General features: G+C 44.9%; 1 protein-coding gene across 2 annotated transcripts in view; it reads right to left on the bottom strand.

The window, feature by feature from the left end:
• Window positions 1-6018: 6018 nt before the first annotated feature.
• Slc24a4 (solute carrier family 24 member 4) overlaps window positions 6019-22169 on the bottom strand; it is a 107551-nt gene continuing 91400 nt past the window's right edge. For both annotated transcript variants that reach the window (XM_090345405.1, XM_090345406.1), the window contains exons 13-17: window positions 13762-13928; window positions 12292-12406; window positions 8785-8897; window positions 8401-8466; window positions 6019-6846 (exon numbers count right to left, since the gene is read on the bottom strand). In XM_090345405.1, the coding sequence (XP_090201531.1) occupies window positions 6694-6846; window positions 8401-8466; window positions 8785-8897; window positions 12292-12406; window positions 13762-13928 (614 nt within the window). In that variant the 3' untranslated portion in view covers window positions 6019-6693. The remainder of the gene's footprint in view (window positions 6847-8400; window positions 8467-8784; window positions 8898-12291; window positions 12407-13761; window positions 13929-22169) is intronic.

Here is a 22169-nt window from a genome sequence, read left to right as displayed (position 1 = left end):
CATGGGGCATTCTGGATGCATCTGTGGCCTCTCCACACTTGGCCCCTTGCCTTGGTAGTCATTGGGCTGACTGGCTTCTTTCTTTGCTAGGTAATCAAAGCTTTCTGTGTTTGGATCCCAGCAAGGACTTGTTGGTGAATGGAAGACACAGGCAGAGAGGACCCCATCATGGAGTGAGTGCTCTACACTGGGGATGTAGCCTCACAGACTAGCAAGGTCCAGCCACAGCAGCTCTGCTACTGCTCTGTCTTCTGGGCAAGTCACACACAAGAAACCAGAATGTGGTCATCACAGCTACAGTCCAGAGGGTCAGGGATGAAAGAGGAGGCCTGTGGTCAGAGATAGCCTGCTAGAATATGAATATATGTTTTGTGGCAGTGCTGGTGCTTGAACTCAGGGCCTGGGCGCTGTCCATGAGGTTTTTTACCCTCAAGGTTAATGCTCTACCACTTGAGCCACAGCTCTACTTTGGGCTTTTTGGGTGGTTCAGTGGGGGGAAGGATCTCACAGACTTTCCTGCCCAAGTTAGCTTTGAACCATGATCCTTGGATCTCAGCCTCTTGACTAGCTAGTATGATAGACATAAGCAACTGGAGCCTAAAAACTCCTAGAATATTTTAGTTAAAAAAAAAAACAACTAACAGAAGGCTAGGAGTTTTGCCTTTTGGTTAGAGTGCTTGCCTAGCATGCACAAAGCCCCAGGTTCGATTCCTCGGTACCATATACATAGAAAAGCTGAAAGTGGTGCTGTGACTCAAGTGGTAGAGCACAAGCCTTGAGGAAAGCCCAAGGATAGTGCCCATGCCTATCAGTCCCCGGGACTGCCCCCCCCAAACAATAACAAAAAACCCAGAAAACAAAGTAAGAACAAAAAACCAGAGCTGTCTTGCTCACATCCAGCCATTTTTAAGAAGAGGAAAACCTCATTTGAAAAAGAACTGTATGTCTGCTCTAGAATGACCCAGGGAACTTTCCTGCTGGGAATTCTAGAATGGCAGACAAAGGGGCTCTGCGGCCTTCCCTTTATACACAGAGGCAGGGCACACCAAACTGGCATCTAAAAACCAAAAGTTGCAGGTCTCTCTAGGATTTTATTGGCCTTGTAAAATGGATATGTCCAAGTCAACATGGTGCATAAAGAGTGACTGTTCGGATTCTGGCAGTAGCAGGGAATAGGTGTGAGTTATGCTGGCCTCTGTCATGGGGTTTTAATAAAGAGTAGCCAGTCTCCAGCCATGTAAATGTAACAGATGGAAAAGCCACAGAGCCAAGGTCTTGACCTTCACAGAGACAGGGCGTTTTCAACTCCAAGGTTCTTCCCAGAGCCCTAGTGCTGTGCCATCCATTGAGACTAGAAGACAGCCTGTTTGCAGTCTCTGCCCAGACATGGGAGGAGATACATAGCTTGGAAAGCTGGACACTGACAGCACTGGAATAAAGACCCTCAGAGAGGGGAAACAGACCCAAGGCAGTGCTTGTATTCATGCCATGTGCCTCTAGAGGATTTAGCCAAGGTGAATGGAATGTGGCCGTTGTCTGAAAAGTTGAGCTGTGTGTGTGTGTGTGTGTGTGTGTGTGTGTGTGTGTGTGTGTGTGTGTGTAGGCAGATACTAGATACTAGGACTTGAACTCAGGGCCTGGGAACTGTCTCTTATTATTATTTTCTTTTTACCCAAGCTAGTGTTCTACCACTTGAGTCACACCTCAACTTGTGGCTTTTTGGTGGTTGATTGGAGATAAGAGTCTCAAGACTTTCCTACTTGGCTGGCTTTGGACCTCAATCCTCAGATCTCAGCTTCCTAAGTAGTGAAGATTACTGGTGTGAGCTACTGATACCTTGATTTTTAAACATTGGCAAGGTAACCCCCCAACTTACGTAATTAAAGCTTTTTGCCCCATGTGAGTGGCAGAATGAGGGAAATGTGACCCTTGTCCTGGTTGTATACCAGCACCCATTTGTCTGAGCTGGGCAGCCCTGTGTCCAACTTGAGTTTCCCAACCTCTGGATGAAGCACAAAACTAGCATCCCAGTTTAGTTTACTTTTCAAGTCAACACCATTTTAAATCTGCAGCATGCCCTTAGGGACACAGCTTGTTCTCTGCTGCAAAGTGAAGACCCTACACAAGCCAGGCTGGCCGGACTGTGGTTCAATGAAAGCCCCAAACTGCCATGCCCTGTGCCTTGTAGGCCAGGACAGAGGAAGGCCTGCTCTCCTGTTACCGTAGGTAACTTCCAGAGGAGATCTACCCCAAAAGCACACTTTTGAGATGTGTATTCTCCATGCTTTGAGATGGCCCAGAGCTACAGACCACAAAACCCAGAGTTAAGGTCATCCCTGGAGAGGAATTCTCTTTGGAGAGACAGGGTCAGGGCCAGGGAAGCAGTGCATTTGACCTAGAATAGGTGGGGTGACGGACTTCCTGCTACCCAACAGCTAACTAGAGGACATTTCTGGAAATTTCTAGAAGTTTCTATGGATAACATAATATCTGAAGCTCTGCTTTCCCCTATGCTAGCTGCCTCCAGAGGACTCCTCCATGGACATTGTGTCTGAAGGATACAAGAGAAGCCTGCTACATATTTAAAGGGGCTGACTGGCACAATCTGATCATTAGTTGTTAATAAGTTCTTTGTTGCTCATGCAACAAGCATTTGTTGCAAACCTGTCACATACACAGCAGCTACAACACAGCCCTCTTTTGCAGCCAGGGAGGAACAAGACCTACAGGGAGGAAAAGGCAGGTGGGAGAGAGAACACAGAATCCTCTATAGCACAGCTAGCCCATGTGTGGTGGGGTTGAGGTAGGGAGGATCTCTGTTTGCCTGCTGCTGGCTCCCATGGGAGAACCCTGCTAGGGGAAGCAGGAGCCCCACTGACCATGGGCCTCAAGCCCTTAGCCCATCTCATGTCTGTGCCAGGATGGGGATGGGGTGAGGAAAAGGTAACCTCAGCCGCTGGGCTGCCCCTTCCCCCTTGCTTTTCCCAGGAAGAATGACCTGATTCTCTGTCATTCTTGGCTGGTTCATACCCATCTTAAAGGGGGGAGGAAGAAAGGCCAAGAGGAAAGACAGGTGTGGGCAAGAGGGTGCCCATTCTAGGAGTCCTGAGTTCCCTCCTGCTGAGGGTCTTATGCTCTGAGCATGCACTGCTGCCCTAACTAGAGAAAAGCAAACCTGGACCACGAGAGCCTGGGAGCCCCAGAGGAGAGCCTGGGAGCCCCAGGGGAGAGCCCTAGGCAGCAAAAACAGCACTGCTTGTGCAAGGCCACCCCCCCCCCACAGGGCTGAACCCAGCCAGGAGGTTGGAGCTTAAGACCATACAAAAGCAAAAAAACAGCTCTTACAGGTAGGGGACCAGGGGAAACACACCAGGGCTGTCAAGTAGAGATGCAGGGACCCAAACCTTATCAGCTGACCACAGAGGAAGAGTGGCAGGAAGGATGGGGTTGGGAAGGACAGGACGCGGCAGGGAGGGCCCAGGACATCCTAGTCACAGTCTCTGACCACAGCTCACCCTGGACCTTCCTCCAGGGACCCACTGCTCAGCCCAGTGCTCAGGCTGGCAAAGTCAAGTCACAAACCAGGAACGGTCAGGGATGGTGTGTTTCTGCCTTCTACAGACACCATCTAGCAGAACACAAAGGCTCCTCCTTTCTTTTCTGTCCCCAGTGATTAGAGTTAAATATATTTTTTTAACTGTCTATTTCCATAGCAGAAGTAATCACCCCATAGCAATTAGCTTTGGGGGTAAATAAAAGTTACCCTGAATAGGGATGAAAGCATTCACTCAATTAAAAAAAAAAGAAAGAAAAGAAAAAAGGCTTATATTATCAAGTCATTCTTTAAACTGGTGATGGAGGGAAAAATAATCTGTGAAAAACTGAGAACTTGTACCTAGGGTATGCATGCTTGCCTAGCGTAACTTCAGAGAGCCATTTAGGAAGTTCATTGGCACATTAAAGTCCAAAGAGAACTATACAAGAGGAGTCTACTCCATATTGAAAATGAAGTTTGTTAAGTCTCTAACTGCAGTATGCCTTACAGCATGAAGTGGAATCTGTGGAGGAAGAAGAGGTAATGAGGATATGTTCTATGAAAAACGTGCACTGGACATCAGCCAGGAATTTCTGTCCCGGCAGATAGCTGTCCTGTGCCTGTTCTATCTATCTATCTATCTATCTATCTATCTATCTATCTATCTATCTATCTATCTATATCTTTTTGATATTGTTGTTGGTTATGGGACTTGAATTCTAGGCCTAGGCACTGGTCCTGATCTCTTCAGCTCAAGGCTACTGCCCTACCCCTTGAGCCACAGTGCCACTTTTGGTTTTCTAGTGGTTAACTGAAGATAAGAGTCTCATGGACAGGCTGGCTGTGAACCGTGATCCTCAGATCTCAACCTCCTGAGTAGCTAGGATTACAGGCGTGAGCCACCAGTGCCTGGCTTATATATCTTTTTTCCCCCTCAGGAAAAAAATAGGGACATGGATAAAGGTGGACACTAAGAGAGAAAGGACATCAATTAAATATTTGAAGAGGTTCCGTCCCAAGCAATAAAAGCTAACATGAAGGGCAAAGTCATAGCCAGTCATGTGTCCTGGCTGAGCTGGGCAAGACACTGGCTGTTGCTTGGTCCCAAATGTGCCACTTACTAGCTACTGAACTAGAAGGGCTCTACTGCTCCAAGACTAAATTACCCCTTAAATCCCTATGGATGTCTCACAGGGAAATTTGAAAAAATCAAAACAGAAATAGAAACACTTGGAGTCTGGGTAAGTTTTGTGAGACTCTGTGTGTGTGTGTGTGTGTGTGTGTGTGTGTGTGTGTGTGTGTGTGTGTGCCAGATGAACTAAGCTAGTAGGACACAGAACAGTTCTGCAAGCCCTTTGTTATGGTTTGTACGAATAACCTAGAGGTCTTCACCCTTTCTGCTGGGATTTCTTAGGAAAATCATTTTTGTTTCGATTTGAACATCACCCAGCCCAATATGTAGGAAGAGAAAGCAAAAATGAAGCCTTGCCTTGTCTATCTACTAATACTGAAGTGGACCCCAGCAGAAGTGTGGTACTGGGAGTGAGGTCCCACAGGAATTCATACTTAAAGGAATTTAAGGGACATAAGCTGAAACACTTCCTCCTTTGAAATCTCTGAGGCCTTAAAGAAAACAGTCACAAATTCCAACATGACTCATGAGCTTTCTGTCTCCAGTGGGGATAGCTACTGGATTTAGACTCATCACCAAGTTTAAAATGATCTCTAGAGAATCACTATGAACCTTTCTTCCTGTATCCTTCTGGGTCATCCTCATACCTTCCACTGTGCAAAATATTATCAATATTAAAAGTGCATCATATCTGATAAGACTTTTGCAATAGAAACATTAAAAAAATAAAGAAGACCCACTCTATATAGAATAAATGTGCTCTCTCTCTCTCTCTATATATATATATATATTATATATCAGGCATGGTTTGTGTTCATCAATCTATGAAATACCCATTTCAGAGCTATGAAGCAGTTAAACATGGATTCATCTTTTCTCTACTTTTTAAATCAGTCTCATGCCCAACTTTTCATATGAACCAACCTAAAGGTCCAAGAAACCTAGCTCTAAAACTTCTAAGACCTTGTGTTTCACACACTTGGCTCCAGCAAACCAGAGAGCGAGGAAGGCAATCACTCTTCTTGTCATGAACCAGCACTTCTGAAATTGGTGAACTCTTAATGGGCAGTTTTGAAACTAGAGTATCAGCAAAGCCACCGCACACCCGAGTCAGCAGTGCCTTGAATCACAGAGCGTAGAAGCCACATCTCCCCCCGCCCCCAACCTGGGGCTATGAGTAGCACCTATTTCCCCCATGTTTTTTGACCTTTCCTGTATCCCAAAGCAAAAGTCTTAGGGCCAGTGCACAATGACGCTTGCACACAGAATTCATTCTTGACCAGGGTTACCTTTTTTTTTTTTTGGTCCCCTTTCATGATCCTTTTGTGTAGAATGATATTTTGTTCAAGTATGATGGTCTCTATGTTATTTTATTTTTCATATTTCAGTGCTCATTCTCTGAATGCATCAATAAAAAGGATAAAAGTAGTCTCTCTTCTGTTGTGAAGACATGTTTCCATTCTTCCAATGTTTCCAGAAAAATAAAAAGGGTGGAATGTCTGCTGTCATTCTCTCAACTCCCCCCACAGGTGTCTTCTCCAGGTTGTGGGGGCTTCCAGCAGAGTCAGAGACTCTGGGTGGCACGAGCTGCCCATGAAAGGATCTCAGTCTCTGGCCCAGAGGTGACACTTACAAATAACACCCCAATTTTGTACCTGCCCCTGGAGACCTGTGCAGATCACCCCTTTTCCACAGAAAGACAATCTGCATGTGAAATCCTTTTGACTAAAGCGTGCAGGAGGGGTGAGATACCTCAACACACTTCCGGGGCTGGCAGGCCAGGGGTCCAGGGAGCTGCCCAAGGAATGGAGAGCCCTGCTCAGCAGGGGCAGGACCCCAAGGAGAAGGCGGGCACCCAGCAGCCCGGCCTGTGGTCAGACAACGACCATGCTGGCCCTTCCTACCAGCTCATGAGAGAACAGACGGAGGCTGTGGAGGCAGGAGAGACCTGTGGTGGGCAAGGACAGGGAGAGGATGCTGGTGTCACAGGGGAGGCCTCAACAGCTCCTGGGACAGCAGCTCAGCGTTAGTCGTCTTCTCGGCACATGGGCAAGTTGACGAAGGTAAAGACGTTAAATTCTATCATGATGGAGAAGCACAGGAAGATGGCATAGAGAACCAGCACGTAGATGCCTAGCTTCCGGTCCAGACGCCACTTGTTAAGGTGGATGCCGAGGACCTGGGAATGGACAGTGGAGAGACAAGGGACACAAAGGCGTTTTGAAGAAAGCAGACACCTAAGTTGATACATTCCAGAACCTTCTGCAGGATGCAGGAAAGTTCGAATGGACACTGCCAGGCTTATCCTCGGTTTGAGTGGAATCAGCTCTGCAGGGTTTAGATTTTTCCAGCAATAGGGAGACTCCAAGATAAACAGTGGTCACCCTCATGGCAGATCTCCACAAGGTACCAGGCTGCCTCCTCAGGGTGCACAGGTCTTACTGGCCAAGGCCTCTACCCAGGAGTGCCAACTACAGACAAATGAGTCTTTCCTTTTGCCCATGGCTGCTTGGGGCAGCCAAGCTTGTGTGTGTGTGTGTGTGTGTGTGTGTGTGTGTGTGTGTGTGTGTATGTGTGTGTGTGTACCTTTCCTTTTGTGTGTGTGTGTGTGTGTGTGTGTGTGTGTGTATCTTTCCTTTCTCTCAGTCTCTTACCATGTGTCTGTGCCTTTCTGTCTCCATCTCTGTGTGTATATGTCTCTCTTGCTTCTGTCTCTCACTATGTGTCTGTGCCTATCCACCTGCCCGCTTGCCTGCTTCTCTCTGTCTGTCTTTTTGTTTGTGTCTGTCTGTCTGTCTGTATTTTGGGGGAAGGACCTACTTCTACTTCTTCTATTGCCTTCTACTTCTCCCTGAGTCAAGGTTTCCAAGGACAGGAGCCCAGGTACCATCACACAACACAGAGCTTTATAATGACAAATCAATTTGGGTTCAAATCCTAGCTTTATTACTTCCCAACCCAGTAACTATGAGCAAGTTTTAGGACGAACTCTCAGCTTCCATTTCCTCTCACAATGCCAGAGCCTCCATTTCCTCTCAGAGTTTACAAGCTTCCATTTCCTTCAGAACTCCTGAACCCCATTTCCTATGCCAATGGGAATACTATCAATCCCTCAGTGGCTGTGAGGAAGGAAGGAAGTAGCGCAGACCTAGCTGAGGAACAGGGAGGTCCTGGCTATTACTGAGTGGTCCTGGCCTGTCAGCATGTGGTGAAACAGGATCTCTCTCCCATTGTCTCTAGAAAGATGTGGCAGCAAGAAGCCAGAAGCACAGTTCTATCTGCTGTGGCATTTTTCTCTGGAAATGTAGTGCTGGCTGCTGGTGCTGTTGGCAAATACTGAGACTGGTGAATCTGAATGCACACGTGTCCTTGGCAAGCAAGAGTACTTTTGAGGCAGACTCAGATGACATAAACTATTTGTATCCCAGTGCTAGTGACTCATGCCTATAATCCTAGCTACTCAAGAGGCTGAGATCTGAGGATTGTGGTTAGAAGCCAGCCTGGGTTGAAAAGCCTGTGAGACTTTTATTTCCAATTAGCCATCCAAAAAGCTGGAAGTGGAGGTATGGCTCAAGTAGAAGAGTGCCTGCCTTAGTAAAAAAGCCAAACCAAGCATATTAGGCCCTGAGTTCAAGTCCAAGTCCCAGTACACACACACACACACACACACACACACACACACCCCACACACAGAGGTTCATAAGACTTCTATTTTGGAATTGTAAAAACTCACGGTGAGAGCCACAGAGCCCAGCAGCAGCACCACAGAGTAGACCAGACCCCGACTGTTGATCTTCACCTGAAAAACAAACCTAAGTGCTTTAAACCCCTTGACTGCTTGGCCAATTTATTCTAAAAGCACAGCATGGGTGCTGGGAGACAGGTACTGGTCAGCTGAGATAAAAGGTAAAAGACAGGTACAAGCACATGGCTACCACTGGTTCCTTCCTTCATTCCCCCCCTCCCCCCCCCCGGCCCAGACTCTTCTAGAAACTGGAAAGTAGGTGCTAAGGAGAAAGGATGGCACATCTCCTAAAGACCTGGGCTGGAACTGAATGAATGCCATTTTCTTCTTTAAGACCCCCATCTCCTGTCTTAGAAGGCATGAGGAACTTACCGTGGACCCATAATTAATAACCATGGTCTGCAGGCCCCACGGAATGCCGAGCCCCACCAGGATATCAAACACGTTGCTCCCTATGGTGTTAGAGACCGCCATGTCTCCCAGGCCTGTGGGGACAAGCAACACATTTCTTCCATTAAGAGCAGGTCACATGAAACAGGATTTCTCATTCTGGTTCAGTTGGTGCCATTTCCTACAAAAGGATGCCTCCTTTATGGGCCCCACACATTTTTTTGGTGTGTGTGTGGTGGTCAGTCATGGGGCTTGAACTCTAGGCCTGGGTATTGTCTTAGAGCTTTCCTGTTCAAAGCTAGTGTTCTCTTACTTTGAGCCACAGCTCCGCCTCTGGTTTTCTGGTGGTTAATTGGAGATAAGAGTCTCACAATCGTTCCTATTCAGGCTGACTTTGAACCAGATCTCAGCCTGGATTATAGGCATGAGCCACCAGTGCCTGGCTTGGGCCTTGCCTTTTCTGTGCATGTGGGACTGGAGAATTGAAACTAGGGCTTCATGCATGCTAGGCAAGCACTCTACCACTAGGTCACACTCCTGGTCCCTGGGTTCAACATTTCTGACTAGCTCTGTGTGTGTGTGTGTGTGTGTGTGTGTGTGTGTGTGTGTGTGTGTGTGTGTGTGTGTAAGTCCTGGGTCTTAAATTTAGGGCCTAGCCATTGTCGTTCAGCTTTTTAGTTCAAGGCTAGCACTCTACCACCTGAGTCATAGCTCCATTTCTACCTTTTTGGAGATAAGAGACTCACTGCCCAATCTGGCTTCTAACCTAGATCTTAGCCAGGATTACAGGTGTGAGTCACCAGTGCCTGGCATTCTAAGACTGCCTTGCATGGAGTTGGAAGGATCCGTTATAGGTTGGATTCCTAGTACTTTGCGGGGGGCTGGTAACCTTATTTGGAGGCAATACCTTTGGTGAGGCCCGAGTCAGGAAGAGGGCAATGTGAGTTAGGCTGAGTCCAACTTGACAGATGCCCTTGTGAAAGGAGAGGCGTGGACAGAGACAGCACATGGGGATGCCACATGGAGATGACGATGACAGAGAAGTTGGGACAAGGCCTGGGAAAGTCTCACCCTCTCAGTTCAGAGGGAACCCCCAGCCCATACGTGACCTTGGCCTTCTGACCTTCAGGCCTCTGACAGGATAAGTCTCAGTTGTCTAAGCCTTCTAGCCTGTGGTCATGTCAGCCCTGACAAATAAATACAGGCCTTTCTTCCATTATTTCTCTTGCAGGATTCCACTGAAGACCCACCATGGCTCTGCCTTGTTTGATACAACCAATGACACTGAAGTTTTCAAGAGACACTATTCTCATGTGACAGAGGCTCAAGAGCACACAATTTTTGAATGGTCCCACTCAGGACACCTGACATCCTTTACATCAGCCATGACACACATGTACTTGTGCCTAGAGAACAGCACTTATGACCTTGCCTGGGAAATTAGGACAGCAAATCTCACATTTTGGTGGGTTCTTTTCTTTCTTTTCTTTTCTTCTTTCTTTCTTTCTTTCTTTCTTTCTTTCTTTCTTTCTTTCTTTCTTTCTTTCTTTCATCTTTTGTTGGTCATGGGGCTTAAAATCTGGGCCTGGGCGCTGTCTCTGAGCTCTTCAGCTCAAGGCTACCTCCCTATCCCTTGAGCCCCAGGCCACTTCCAGTTTTCTAGCATTAACTGGAGATAAGAATCTCATGTTCTTTAGAGCCTGGGATGGCTTTGAACCTTGATCCTCAGCTCTCAACCTCCTGAGTAGTTAGGATTACAGATGTGAGCCACCACGCCTGGCCTAGTGGTTTCTAAGGAAGAACTTTCTCCAAACAGGCCAGAAGCATCTCAGAGAAACTGGGGTCCTTTCCTTCCCAGCTATCCAGTGTAATGCTATTTCACAAGCTGAGGGACTTCAAGCGGATTACAAGTTAGAAAGCAAACTTGTATAAAGAGACTTGCATAAGTTAGGTGCCAGTAGCTCACATCTATAATCCTAGTTCCTCTGGAGGCTGAGATCTGAGGATCAAGGTTCAAAACTAGCAGGGACAGGAAAGTCTGTGAGACTCTTACCTCCAATTAATCACAGAAAAAGTTGGAAGTAGCAATATAGCTCAAGTGGTAGAGCACTAGCCTTGAGCAAAAAGAGCTCAGTGACAAGTGCCCAGGACCAGAGTTCAAGCCCCAGAACTGGGAGGGGAGATACAGTGGGTATCATCAGAGTGTGGGTATCTTAGTCCTATGAGGAACCTGATCTCCGAGATTCTGGCTTTCTAGGCTCCCTATCTCTGGCCAACACAGGAATGTACAATGACTATTTCCAGTAGGCATTGACCTCCACCCAACTCCCTCCCACACTTCCATCCCCTCGGGGACCAGCCAGCAGCTCAGCCTTTCTTCCAATCTTAGAGAAACCACCCCTTTTGTCCTTCTTTCAAAAGCTCACTTTTCTCCACAATGTTCTCTTCCCATTTTTGGAGATAGTTTCCCATGATGTTGCCTGCTTTGCCCCTGGACGTGTGTGTGTGTGTGTGTGTGTGTGTGTGTGTGTGTGTGTGTGTGTGTGTGTGTAGTACTAGAGTTTGAACTCTACTTGCTAGGGAATGCTCCATATCACTGTTTGTTTGTTTTTGTACTGTTTATTGTGAGATAGGTTTTCACTCTTTTCTTGGGCCTGTACCTGGACAGTGATTCTCCTATTTTATGCTTCCCACTATAGCTGAGACAACAGGCATGTGCCACTGTACCCAGATTCTTCTGTGAGATAGAATTTTGTGAGCTTTTTTGCCCAGGCTGGCCTATGCAAAAAAAAAAAAATCATGACCTGGAACCATAAACCTTCCTGAACTCAGCCTTTTATATAAGTGGAGTGGCAGGTATGCACCACTATATCTAGCTATTGGTTGAGAGGAGTCATATCAATATTTTTCTCAGGCTGGCCTTGAACTGCGATCCTCCTGATCTCAGCCTTCATGCATCTAGGATTATACTGGGCCATTGTACCTGGTCTTTCCTGGACTTTCAAACTCAGGAAGACCTGTGAAGTCCGTTCTGCCATGCTAGCTCACTGGCAGGAAGGAAGCAGAAAATAAAGGCCAGACTTTGCGGGTCGTTTGTTCTGCGATTAAAACCTTATGTCACGGGGCCGGGAATTTGGCCTAGTGGTTAAAGTGCTTGCCTAGCATGCATGAAGACCCGGGTTCGATTCCTCGGTACCACATACATAGAAAAAAAAAAAGCCGGAAGTGGTGCTGAGGCTCAAGTGGTAGAGCTCTAGCCTTGAGAAAGTCCAAGGACAGTGCTCAGGCCCTGAGCTCAAGCCCAGGACTGGCAAAAAAAAAAAAAAAAAAAAGAAAAAAAAAACACACAAAAAACCAAAAAACCTTATGTCATTTATCTTACTCAGTTGTTCACTTGGTGCCTGGGTTGTCTTCCTGGAATGGAGACGTGTGGGTGAGAGGGCCTTCTGGGGGAAGCTGGCAGTCTTGGGGCCCTGCCACCAGGCATACCTTGTCTCGCCACAATTAAGCTGGCCATGCAGTCAGGAACACTCGTGCCAGCTGCCAGGAAGGTGATGCCCATGATGACGTCAGGGATCCCGAGCGTGTAGCCAATAACCGTCACCTGAGGAAGAGTTGGGGGGGGTGAGCACCCATGGAAAGCCCTGGGAAGTCTTTCCTTGTGTGCTTTTTTTTTTTTGCCAGTCCTGGGCTTGAGCTCAGGACCTGAGCAATGTCCTTGGACTTTCTCAAGGCCAGAGCTCTACCACTTGAGCCTCAGTACCACTTTCGGCTTTTTTCTATGTATGTGGTACTGAGGAATCGAACCTGGGTCTTCATGCATGCTAGGCAAGCACTTTAACCACTAGGCCAAACTCCCAGTCCCCCTTGTGTGCTTTTAACTTGAACGGGATTTCACTGTAGTCAACAAAAAGTCTTTTTTTTTTAAATATTTATTTAAAAAGTTTTGTTTTATGCTGCTGCTAGGGCTTGAAATTCAGGGGTGAGGATCTGCTCTTTAGCTTTGTTGCTCAAGGCTAGAGCTCTACCACTTAAACCACGGCTCCACTTCCAGCTTTCTGTGGTTCATTGGAGGTAAACGTCTCATGGCCTTCCCTGTCTGAGTGGGCTTCAAATGGTGATCCTCAGATCTCAGCCTCCTGTGTAGCTAGGATTATAGGAGTGAGTCACTGGCACCTGGGCTCAGAGAAGTAGACTTCAGTTTGAGCCAGTTCCCCTCATTATTGTGTAGTTAGGTGGTTCCTTTGTTTGTACCGAAACACTGCAGAAGAGTATATTTATTGAACCCTTGAATACCTGTTTACCAGGTGTCTTACGTTCATAATGTCCTGTGCTCATACAACTGACTAATGAGGAGAAAGAAGAGAAGGGGACCCCTTCTGGGGATCCCCAGAGCAAAGGGTAGGATGTCTGCATAGCACGGCCCCCCTGAGTCCAGTTAACTGTCTCCCATGGCCAGACGAGCCATTTCAAGGCCTCTTTGGTTGCTAACTTACTGTCCAGTAGTACCAAAGAGCCCCAGAGGACCACAGAGCGGCAGGTGTGGACTGGGGCTGAAGGAGAGACTCAGGAACCCAGACCCGGGTTCTAATTCCATTGTGAGCGTTAGAGACTCATGTGTAATCTGGGGCAAATTCTCACTCAGTCTCTTTGCTCCCTATAAATTATGAAGAGAGAAACATATTTGTATAAAGTGCTTAGGCCAGTGGAAGGCAGACAGGAAGGAGGCAGGAGATCCAGCAGGAGGCATGGAGCGTCCTCTATAACCATCATCTTCCACTGAGTCCAGTTTCCTTCCTTCACACACTCCCCTGGGGAATCTCATCACAGTCGTGTGACTGTCACGTGATTCCACCTGTCTCGGACTGCCAGGTACTGACCCTCTAGGTTGAAGCCAGCCATGGCTGGGACAGCCATGTCCTCAGCCACACAAGGGCCGCCCACGCCGCCCACACTCACCAGCCACACCATGAGATAGGAGAAGACGGCGATCCACAGTGTGGCCGTGATGAAGGTGACCATGAAGAACTTCTCCCAGCGGGGCTTGCTGCAGTTGGGGATGGTGACGCAAAGGAGGAAGATGAGCGGCCAGGTGAATACCCACTTGGCTTTGTCCCCTTTCGACTCTGCAGGGCACGAGATGTGACAAGAAGGGAAGAGGAGAGAAAAAAAAAACAAACCCATTACTGACCTGCTCATCTATCTGTTGGAGTTTTTTTTTCTTCAGAAGCAAAAGACTCACACCATTCATCTCTGTAACCTCACCCTGGATGCCTCGAGACAACGCAGTATTTCAGTGCTAGTGCATGTTTGCTGACTGAGTCACTATAGTCCTCTTTTTCTTTTTTTGCTGGTACCTGGCTCTGGATTCAGGGCATCGTGCTTGCCTGGCATGCTTATTTGGCTGGTGCTCAACCACTTAAGCCATACCAGCAGATTTAATTAATGAATTAAAAATTTTTGTCAGTCGTGGGACTTGTACTCTGGGTGTTGTCCCTGAGCTCTCAGCTCAAGACTACTGCCCTACCCCTTGAGCCACAGTGCCACTTCCAGTTTTCTGGTGATTAATTGGGGATAAAGAATCTCACAGACAAAAGTTTTAGAGCCTGGGCTGGCTTTGAAACTGGATCCTCAGATCTCAGCCTCCTGAGTAGCTTGGATTACAGGTGTGAGCCACTGTACCCAGCTTCAGATTTTATTTTTTTTTAAAGTAGTTTTACAAAGCGGCTTCAATGCCTTAAGTCAGATGGTGAATACAATGCATCTTGATCAATCTCACCCTTTTCACCTTTCTCCCGCATCTCCCCCTTCCATTCCTGCCCTCCAGTTATGTAGTTCAACTTTTACATAATATACCCTGAATAGAATGACGATGTCCGCTCAACATTCCTTCCTCTACTCCTATGCCCCAGTCCATGTGGCCCTCCCCCCACCCCCACAACAAAACATGCTTCAGCTTCCTGGGATTCATTTTGTTACATAGTATGAAGTAGCCATCAGAAAGATCACAGTTCAAGACCAGCCTGGGCAAAATGTTAGTGAGACTCTGCTCAATCATTCTGCCAACTGCGATGCATTATTATTCCAGCCACTTAGAAGGTAATATGCGGGATAAAAGTGATTTCAAGTTGGTTCTGGGCTGAAGTGGTCTAGTACCTGTTTAGCAAGCAAGCAAGTGGACTTGAGTTCAAGTCAGTATCACTCCCTCCCCAAACCCCAGGTTTCAGTAACAACAGCAAAGGTTTATGAGACATGCACAATGAAGGGCTTTTCATTACAGGAAAAATATATGAGTCAACAGAAATTATAACAAACACAAAGCTATTAAAATATCTATAAAGCTCAAGGAAGGTAGGAAAATGAACTCCCATCAGAAAATATTAATAAAGAAATGAAAATGATTTTAAAAGTTAGGGATGGAGTCAGGCATGGGGGCTCACACCTGTAATCCTAGCTACTTAGTAGGCTGTGATCTGAGGACTAAGGTTCAAAGCCAGCCCTGGCATTAAAGTCTGTGAGACTCTTATCTCCAATTAACCACTAGAAAACCAGAAGTGGCTCTGTGCCTCAAGGATTAGGGAGGTAGCCTTGAGGGATAGCACCCAGACCCAGAGTTCAAGTCCCATGACCAGGAAAAAAAAAAGGGGGGGGGGATGGCTGAACACTGGTGGCCCATGCCCATAATCCTAGCTTTAGGAGGCTGAGACCTGTTGAACATGGCTCAAAACCAGCCTGGGCAGCAAAGTCTATGATAATCTTATCTCCAATTAACAAGCAGAAAACCAGAAATGGAGCTGTGGCTATAAGTGGTAGAGTACTAGCCTTGAACAAACGAGCTCAGGGATAGTACCTAGGCCCTGAGTTCAGGCCCAGCCACCAACAAAAAAGAAAAATTCTGAAATTGGGAAAGACAATAAGTATAATAAACTTACACTAAACTACTTCACTATAGTTGTTTTTTTTTTTTTTTTTTTTTTTTTTTTTTTAGTATGCTGGTCCAGTAGCTTTAGTTTAAAAGTTCAGGCCCATGAGGCCATGAGTTTGGCCTAGTGGTAGAGTGCTTGCCTAGCATGCATGAAAACTCAGGTTCAATTCCTCGGTACCATCTACACAGAAAAAGCTGGAAGTGGTGCTGTGGCTCAAGTGGTAGAGCACTATCCTTGAGAAAAAAACCCAAGGCCAGTTCTCAGGACCTGAGTTCAAGCCCCAGGACTGGCAAAAGAAAATAAAGTTTAAGCCCTCTCTGGCACTGTCCCTTTGGCACTGTCCCCTGAGGGTTTTTTTTTTTTTTTTTTGCATAAGGTTACTGCACTACCACTTGAGGCATATCTCTACTCTGGCTTTTTGGTGGTTAATTGGAGATAAGAGGCTCATGGACTGGTTTCCAACCTTGATCTTCAAATTTCAGCCTCCCTAGTAGCTAGGATTCTAGGCATAAGCCACTCGTGTTAGAGCAACAGGATATTTTAGTAGACATAAAACATTTAATTTCAAAGATGGTTCAACTGAAATGTCACCCATGATCAGAAGGAAAAATAATAGGAAAAAGAAGAAAAGACAAGAGCTACATAGACTGTGGTTGTGACAAAGCAAAACAAAGCTGCAAACTGGGGATACAAGAAGAAGAGGGCAGCAGTGGAGCAGTGATACATGTATCTTGAAATACAGGTGTATACTAAGTACTCTCCAGACCTGAGGCGACGCGAAGTGGGCTTTCCGACAACATTGGAATGGAATTAGAAATCAACAGCAGAAGGAAAAGTAGGAGACTTACAAATGTGTGGAAGTTACATAACATACTTGGAAATAACCAGCAGGTTGGAGAAGAAATCACAAGGGAACTTAGAAAATACTTTGAGAGGAATAAAAACTAGACTAAAAATACCAAAACTTAGGGCATGCAAGACCAACAGTGCCTAGTGGGAATTTTTAAATCATAAATATAAGGAATAGAGTGGGTTCAAGAAGGAAAAAGCACCCGAGCCAGCTGGGCACTAGTGGTTTACACTCACAGTTCTAGCCACTCAGAAGAAAGGATTTGGAGAAGCACAATTTAAAGTCTATAAGGCTCAATCTCCAAAATAACCAGCAAAAGGCCAGGTTGGTGGTGGGGCACAAGTGGTAGGGTGCCAGCTAAGCCAGCTACATCAGCATAAGACCTGTTTTAAACTCTAGTGCTAGCAAAATAAATAAATAAGCACACACCATGAGGCAGTCTCCAATATGGAAAAAGGGAGAAATATTTGTCAATGACCTACCTTATCTTCTTTTTCTTTTTTCTTTTTCTTCTTGGGTACCTGGGACATTGTACTTGCTAAACAAGTATTTTGCTACCGAGCTGCATCCCAGCCCCTACTCTTTCTTAATAAAAGAAAAGGGAGCTCATGCTTGTAATCCTAGCTATTCAGGAGACTAAGCTCTGAGGATCGTGGTTCAAAGCCAGCCCAGGCACTAAAGTCTATAGACTCTTATCTCCAATTAATCACTAGAAAACAAGAAGTGGCACTGTGCCTCCAGAGGTAGGGCAGTAGCTTTGAGCTGAAGAGCTCAGGGACAATGCCCAGGCCCAGATTTCAAATCACATGACTAACAAAAATAAATAAATAAATAAATAAATAAATAAAAAGGAAATACAAAATAAATCCAAGAAAGTACAAGAAAAGAGATCTTCAACATCAGAGTGAAACTAAATGAAAATAGATAATTAAAAAAATGAATTTAGTAAAACTGAAAAGAATGACCAAATTAATAAACCTTTAGCTAAGAAAATATATCAAAGATTTAAAAAAAATTAAAGAAAAGCAAAGACTCACATGACTAGAATCAGGAATGAAAGAGGATGTTGCTACATATCTTATAGAAATACAAAGAATAATTAGTGACTGCTAGCAACAAATATATGCCAACAAGTGAGGTAAATAGACCAAGTCTTTTTTTTTTTTTTTTTTTTTTTTTTGCCAGTCCTGGCCTGGAGCTCAGGGCCTGAGCACTGTCCTTGGACCTTCTCAAGGCTAGAGCTCTACCACTTGAGCCTCAGCACCACTTCTGGCTTTTTTCTATGTATGTGGTACTGAGGAATCGAACCCGGGTCTTCGTGCATGCTAGGCAAGCACTTTAACCACTAGGCCAAACTCCCGGCCCCTAGACCAAGTCTTATAAAAACAAACTACCAAAGTTGGCTCAAAAAGATATAGAAAATCAAAGTAGAGCTATAATAAGAGATTATAATAGTAATTATTTTGTGTGTGCTAGTTCTGGAGCTTGAACTTGGCCTAAGTGCTATCCCTGATTTTTTTTGTGCTCAAGGCCAACATTAGGCCATTTGAGCCACCACAGCTTCATTTCCAGCTTTTTTGGTAGTTTAGTGGAGATAGTAGTCTCACAGACTTCTCTGCCTGGGCTGGCTTTGAACCACCATCTTCAGATTTCAGCCTCTTGAGTAGCCAGGATTACAGGCATGAGCCATTGGCACCTGGCTTATTATAGTGATTTTTTTTTTTTGCCAGTCCTGGGCTTGAGCTCAGGGCTTGAGCACTGTCCTTGGACTTTCTCAAGGCTAGCACTCTACCACTTGAGCCTCAGCACCACTTTCGGCTTTTTGCTATGTATGTGGGGTACCAAGGAATCAAACCCAGGTCTTCGTGCATGCTAGGCCAAACTCCCGGCCCCCTTATCATAGTAATTTTTTAAAGATTGCTTTAAATTAAAGCCAGAATAAAATGGCTTCATGGTGATTTCCATCAAATATTTTAAGAACTAACTCTACCCCCTTCCCTCGGGGGGAAAAAAAGAAGGATTAATAAGAAGCATGTTGCAATGAATTCTGTGAAGCCAGAATTACTCTGATATCAAAGCCCAAAAGATACATCAAGAAATAAGAAAACTAAAGAACAACTTTGTTTATATGTAGAGATGCAAAATTCTTACTATGTATCCACAAACATAATCCAGTAACATATGAAACATATTGTAAACCAAGACTTACCCTAGGAACACAAGTTTGGTTCAACATGACATTCAATCAGTGATACAGACTTTGTTAACAATAATGAACAAAGCAATTTATCTTCAGGGAGGCAGAAAAAGCATTGGATAAAATCCAATACTCTTTTATGATGAAACAAAACGAAGCAAAATGAAAATGAGTAGAATATCAGTCATGTCTGTTGTCTGTAATCCTAGCTACTCAAGAGGCTGAGATCAAGGATCACAGTTCAAAGCCAGCTTGGGCAGCAAAGTCAGTGAGGCTCTCATCAACAATTAACCCTTCCCCCTCTTCCACCCCCCAAAAGCTGGAATTGGATAACATTGAGCTGAAAAGCTCAGGTACCAGGCCCTGAGTTCAATCCCCAGGACCAGTACAAAAATAAAAACCAGCCAGGCAGTGGCTCATTTCCGTAAACCTAGCTGCTCAGGAGGCTGAGATCTGAGGATAGAGGCTCAAAACCAGCCTGGGCACTAAAGTCCTTGACACTCTTATTTCCAATGAACACCAAAAAACTAGAAGTGGCACTGTGGCTCAAGGGGTAGGGTGGTAGTCTTCAGCTGAAGAGCTCAGGGACAGTGCCCAGGCCCAGAGTTCAAGCCCCACAACTGACTCTCCCCCCACAAAAAAAACCCCACCAAAACAAAAAAATAGATTTTGTTCAAGTTAAAGACCTTAGTGGCTTATTGGATGCTAACAAAAAGTGAAAAAAAAAAAAGCTTGTACAGAAGACAAATCATTTTCAAGTCATATCTGATAAGGACTGAATGTCAAAGATACAGAAAAGTGATTGCAATTTGCTTCAAAATGAGAACTGCCCAGTGTACCTTGTCCCCTAGAGAGAATGCTAGAAACAAAACAAAAGAATGATTGTCTAAGAGTGCACCCTGAAATAGCCTTTTATTTTTTTCTGTGTCACTGTGTATCTGTTGTTCTGTGTCTATGATGATTCCCTGCAACTGACTCTTGCTTTAGGCATCAAGATAAGACTGGAACAAAATGCATCCTAAAAGTACAGTGGGTACAACTTAATCTGCTCCTGAAGTTCCTATATATAATGAAGTAATGTACTTGTGAAGTTTTGTACTTTCTTGAGCTCCTTTTTATGTGTGCTTCAGTCTGCGTGTGACTGGTCCTAGAGCTTGCACTCGGGGTCTGGGCACTGTCCCTGAGCTTCTTTTGTTCAATGCTAGTGCTCTACTACTTGAGCCACAGTGCCCCTTCTGGCTTTTTGATAGTTAATTGGAGATAAGTGTCTCATGGATTTTCCTGCCCAGACTGTCTTTGAACTGTGATCCTCAAATTTCAGCCACTCACCTAGTGAGAAGCCACTCACCTTGTTTAGGACGATTTTTTTTTTTTTTTGCCAGTTTCAGGGCTTGAACTCAGAGCTTGGACACTGTTCCTGAGCTTCTTTTGCTCAAAGCTAGCACTCTACCACTTGAGCCACAGCACTACTTTTCTGTTTATGCAGTACTATATGCCATATTTCCAGCCCTACTTTAGATATTCTTTTATATTATGAGGCCCTATAACAAATGTGTTTTCATAAACTTTTAAGATAGAGATTGACTCCCCCCCACTCGGATCTGCATTGAATGTAAGACTTTTAGAGGGTTTAATTCTACTGGGAAAAATGAACAATTTTGTTTGAATTAAAAATATTTGTAGGGGCCAGGAGCATGGCCTAGTGTTAGACAGCTTGCCTAGCATGCATGAAGCCCTGGGTTCAATTCCTTGGTACCACATACACAGAAAAGGCCAGAAGTGGTGCTGTGGCTCAAGTGGTAGAGTGATAGTCTTGAGAAAGCCCAAGGACATTGCTCGGGCCTTGAATTCAAGTCCCAGGACTGGCAAAAAAAAAAAAAAGAAAGAAAAGTAAAGAAAAAGAAAAAGTAATATGCTGCTATAAAACTAAAATGTATGAATATTGTTCTGATCTTAGCAATGTTTGAAAAACCAAACAAGATTGGCTTAAAGGAAAGATTTTACTTAATCAAGATAATTACTGGTTACCAAACTTTTGACTACTTCAGTTGAGCTTTCACTGAATCAGAGTTCATAGAGGTATTGTATGTTTTTAAAGTGATTAACCTTATAACTATGGTTAAAAAAACTATTAAGTGATTCTGTCACATTTAATTCCCTGTACATTTGTGAGGAGTATATATAACTATGTGTAGTGTATGTGAACTTTATGTAAATGTTGCACAATATTTACAGATATATTTTTTAAATGTATGGTTTGGCCCAGCACCAATAGCTCACGCCTGTAACCTTAGCTACACCAAAGGCAGAGATCTGAGGATAGTAGTTCAGTGCCAGCCCTGGCACAAAAATCTGTGAGACTGTCATCTCCAATTAACCACCAGAAAATTGGAAGTGGTACTGTGGCTCCTCAAGTGGAAGAGTGGTAGCCTTGAGCTGAAGAGCTCAGGGACAGCACCAGCCCCTGAGTTCAAGCCCCACTAACAACAACAACAACAAAAGTATGGTTTGCACATGTAAAAATGTTCAAAATGCATTGAACCTGAACCTTCAATACCTATTTTTCTTAATTATATCTATCTATCTATCTATCTATCTATCTATCTATCTATCTATCTATCTATATGAGGCATACATATACATTTGCAAATAAGGCTGAGATCACAGGCACTGCTCCCTATCTTGTAGGAGAAGCTTTGAATTTTGTTAATGCTGTATTCTTACCCCAAAGATAAAAAATTAAATTACCATGCATATGTGACACCTGTGCAAGCTGTGGTGTATGGCTGTCTCCTTCATATGGCAAATATATTCACATTCCCCAAGGAGATAATCTTTGTAAACAAAAGCTTAGGAAAACCCTTTACCACTTCATTATGGAAAGAAGAAAGGCAGATACAAAGACTGTGCAGTGTTTGATTCTGTTTACGTAAAGTATCCAGATTAGGAAAATCCATGGGCAGAGAGCTATAGTAGTGGCTTCTGTGGGGAGTAAGGGGGTGGGAAAAGGAAAATGGGGAATGTTGTTTCTAGGCAGGTGATTTCTCTTTGAGATGACAAAAATTTTCTGGAATTATATATTAGTAATGGGTTTCACAGCTTTGTGAATGAAGTAAGAAAATGCTGAATTATCCTATTCAAAAGGATGAACTTTATGGCATATCAATTCTGGATTTTTTTTTGTCTTGCCAGTCCTGGGGCTTGAACTCAGGGCCTGGACATAGTCCTTGGACACTTTATGCTCAAGGCCAGCGCTCTGCCACTTGAGCCACAGCACCATTTCCAGTCTGTTCTGTATATGTGGTACCAAGGAGTCGAACCCAGGGCTTTGAGCATGCTAGGCGAGCACTAGACTACACTCCTGGCTAAATACTATACTATTTTTTTTTTTTTT

Source organism: Megascapheus bottae, chromosome 14 (assembly GCF_031878675.1).
Source record: "Megascapheus bottae isolate mThoBot1 chromosome 14, mThoBot2.hap1, whole genome shotgun sequence".
Classification (NCBI taxonomy): Eukaryota; Metazoa; Chordata; class Mammalia; order Rodentia; family Geomyidae; genus Megascapheus; species Megascapheus bottae.
Note: the sequence above shows the minus strand (reverse complement) of the source record. Positions and strands in the feature narration are given on the sequence as shown.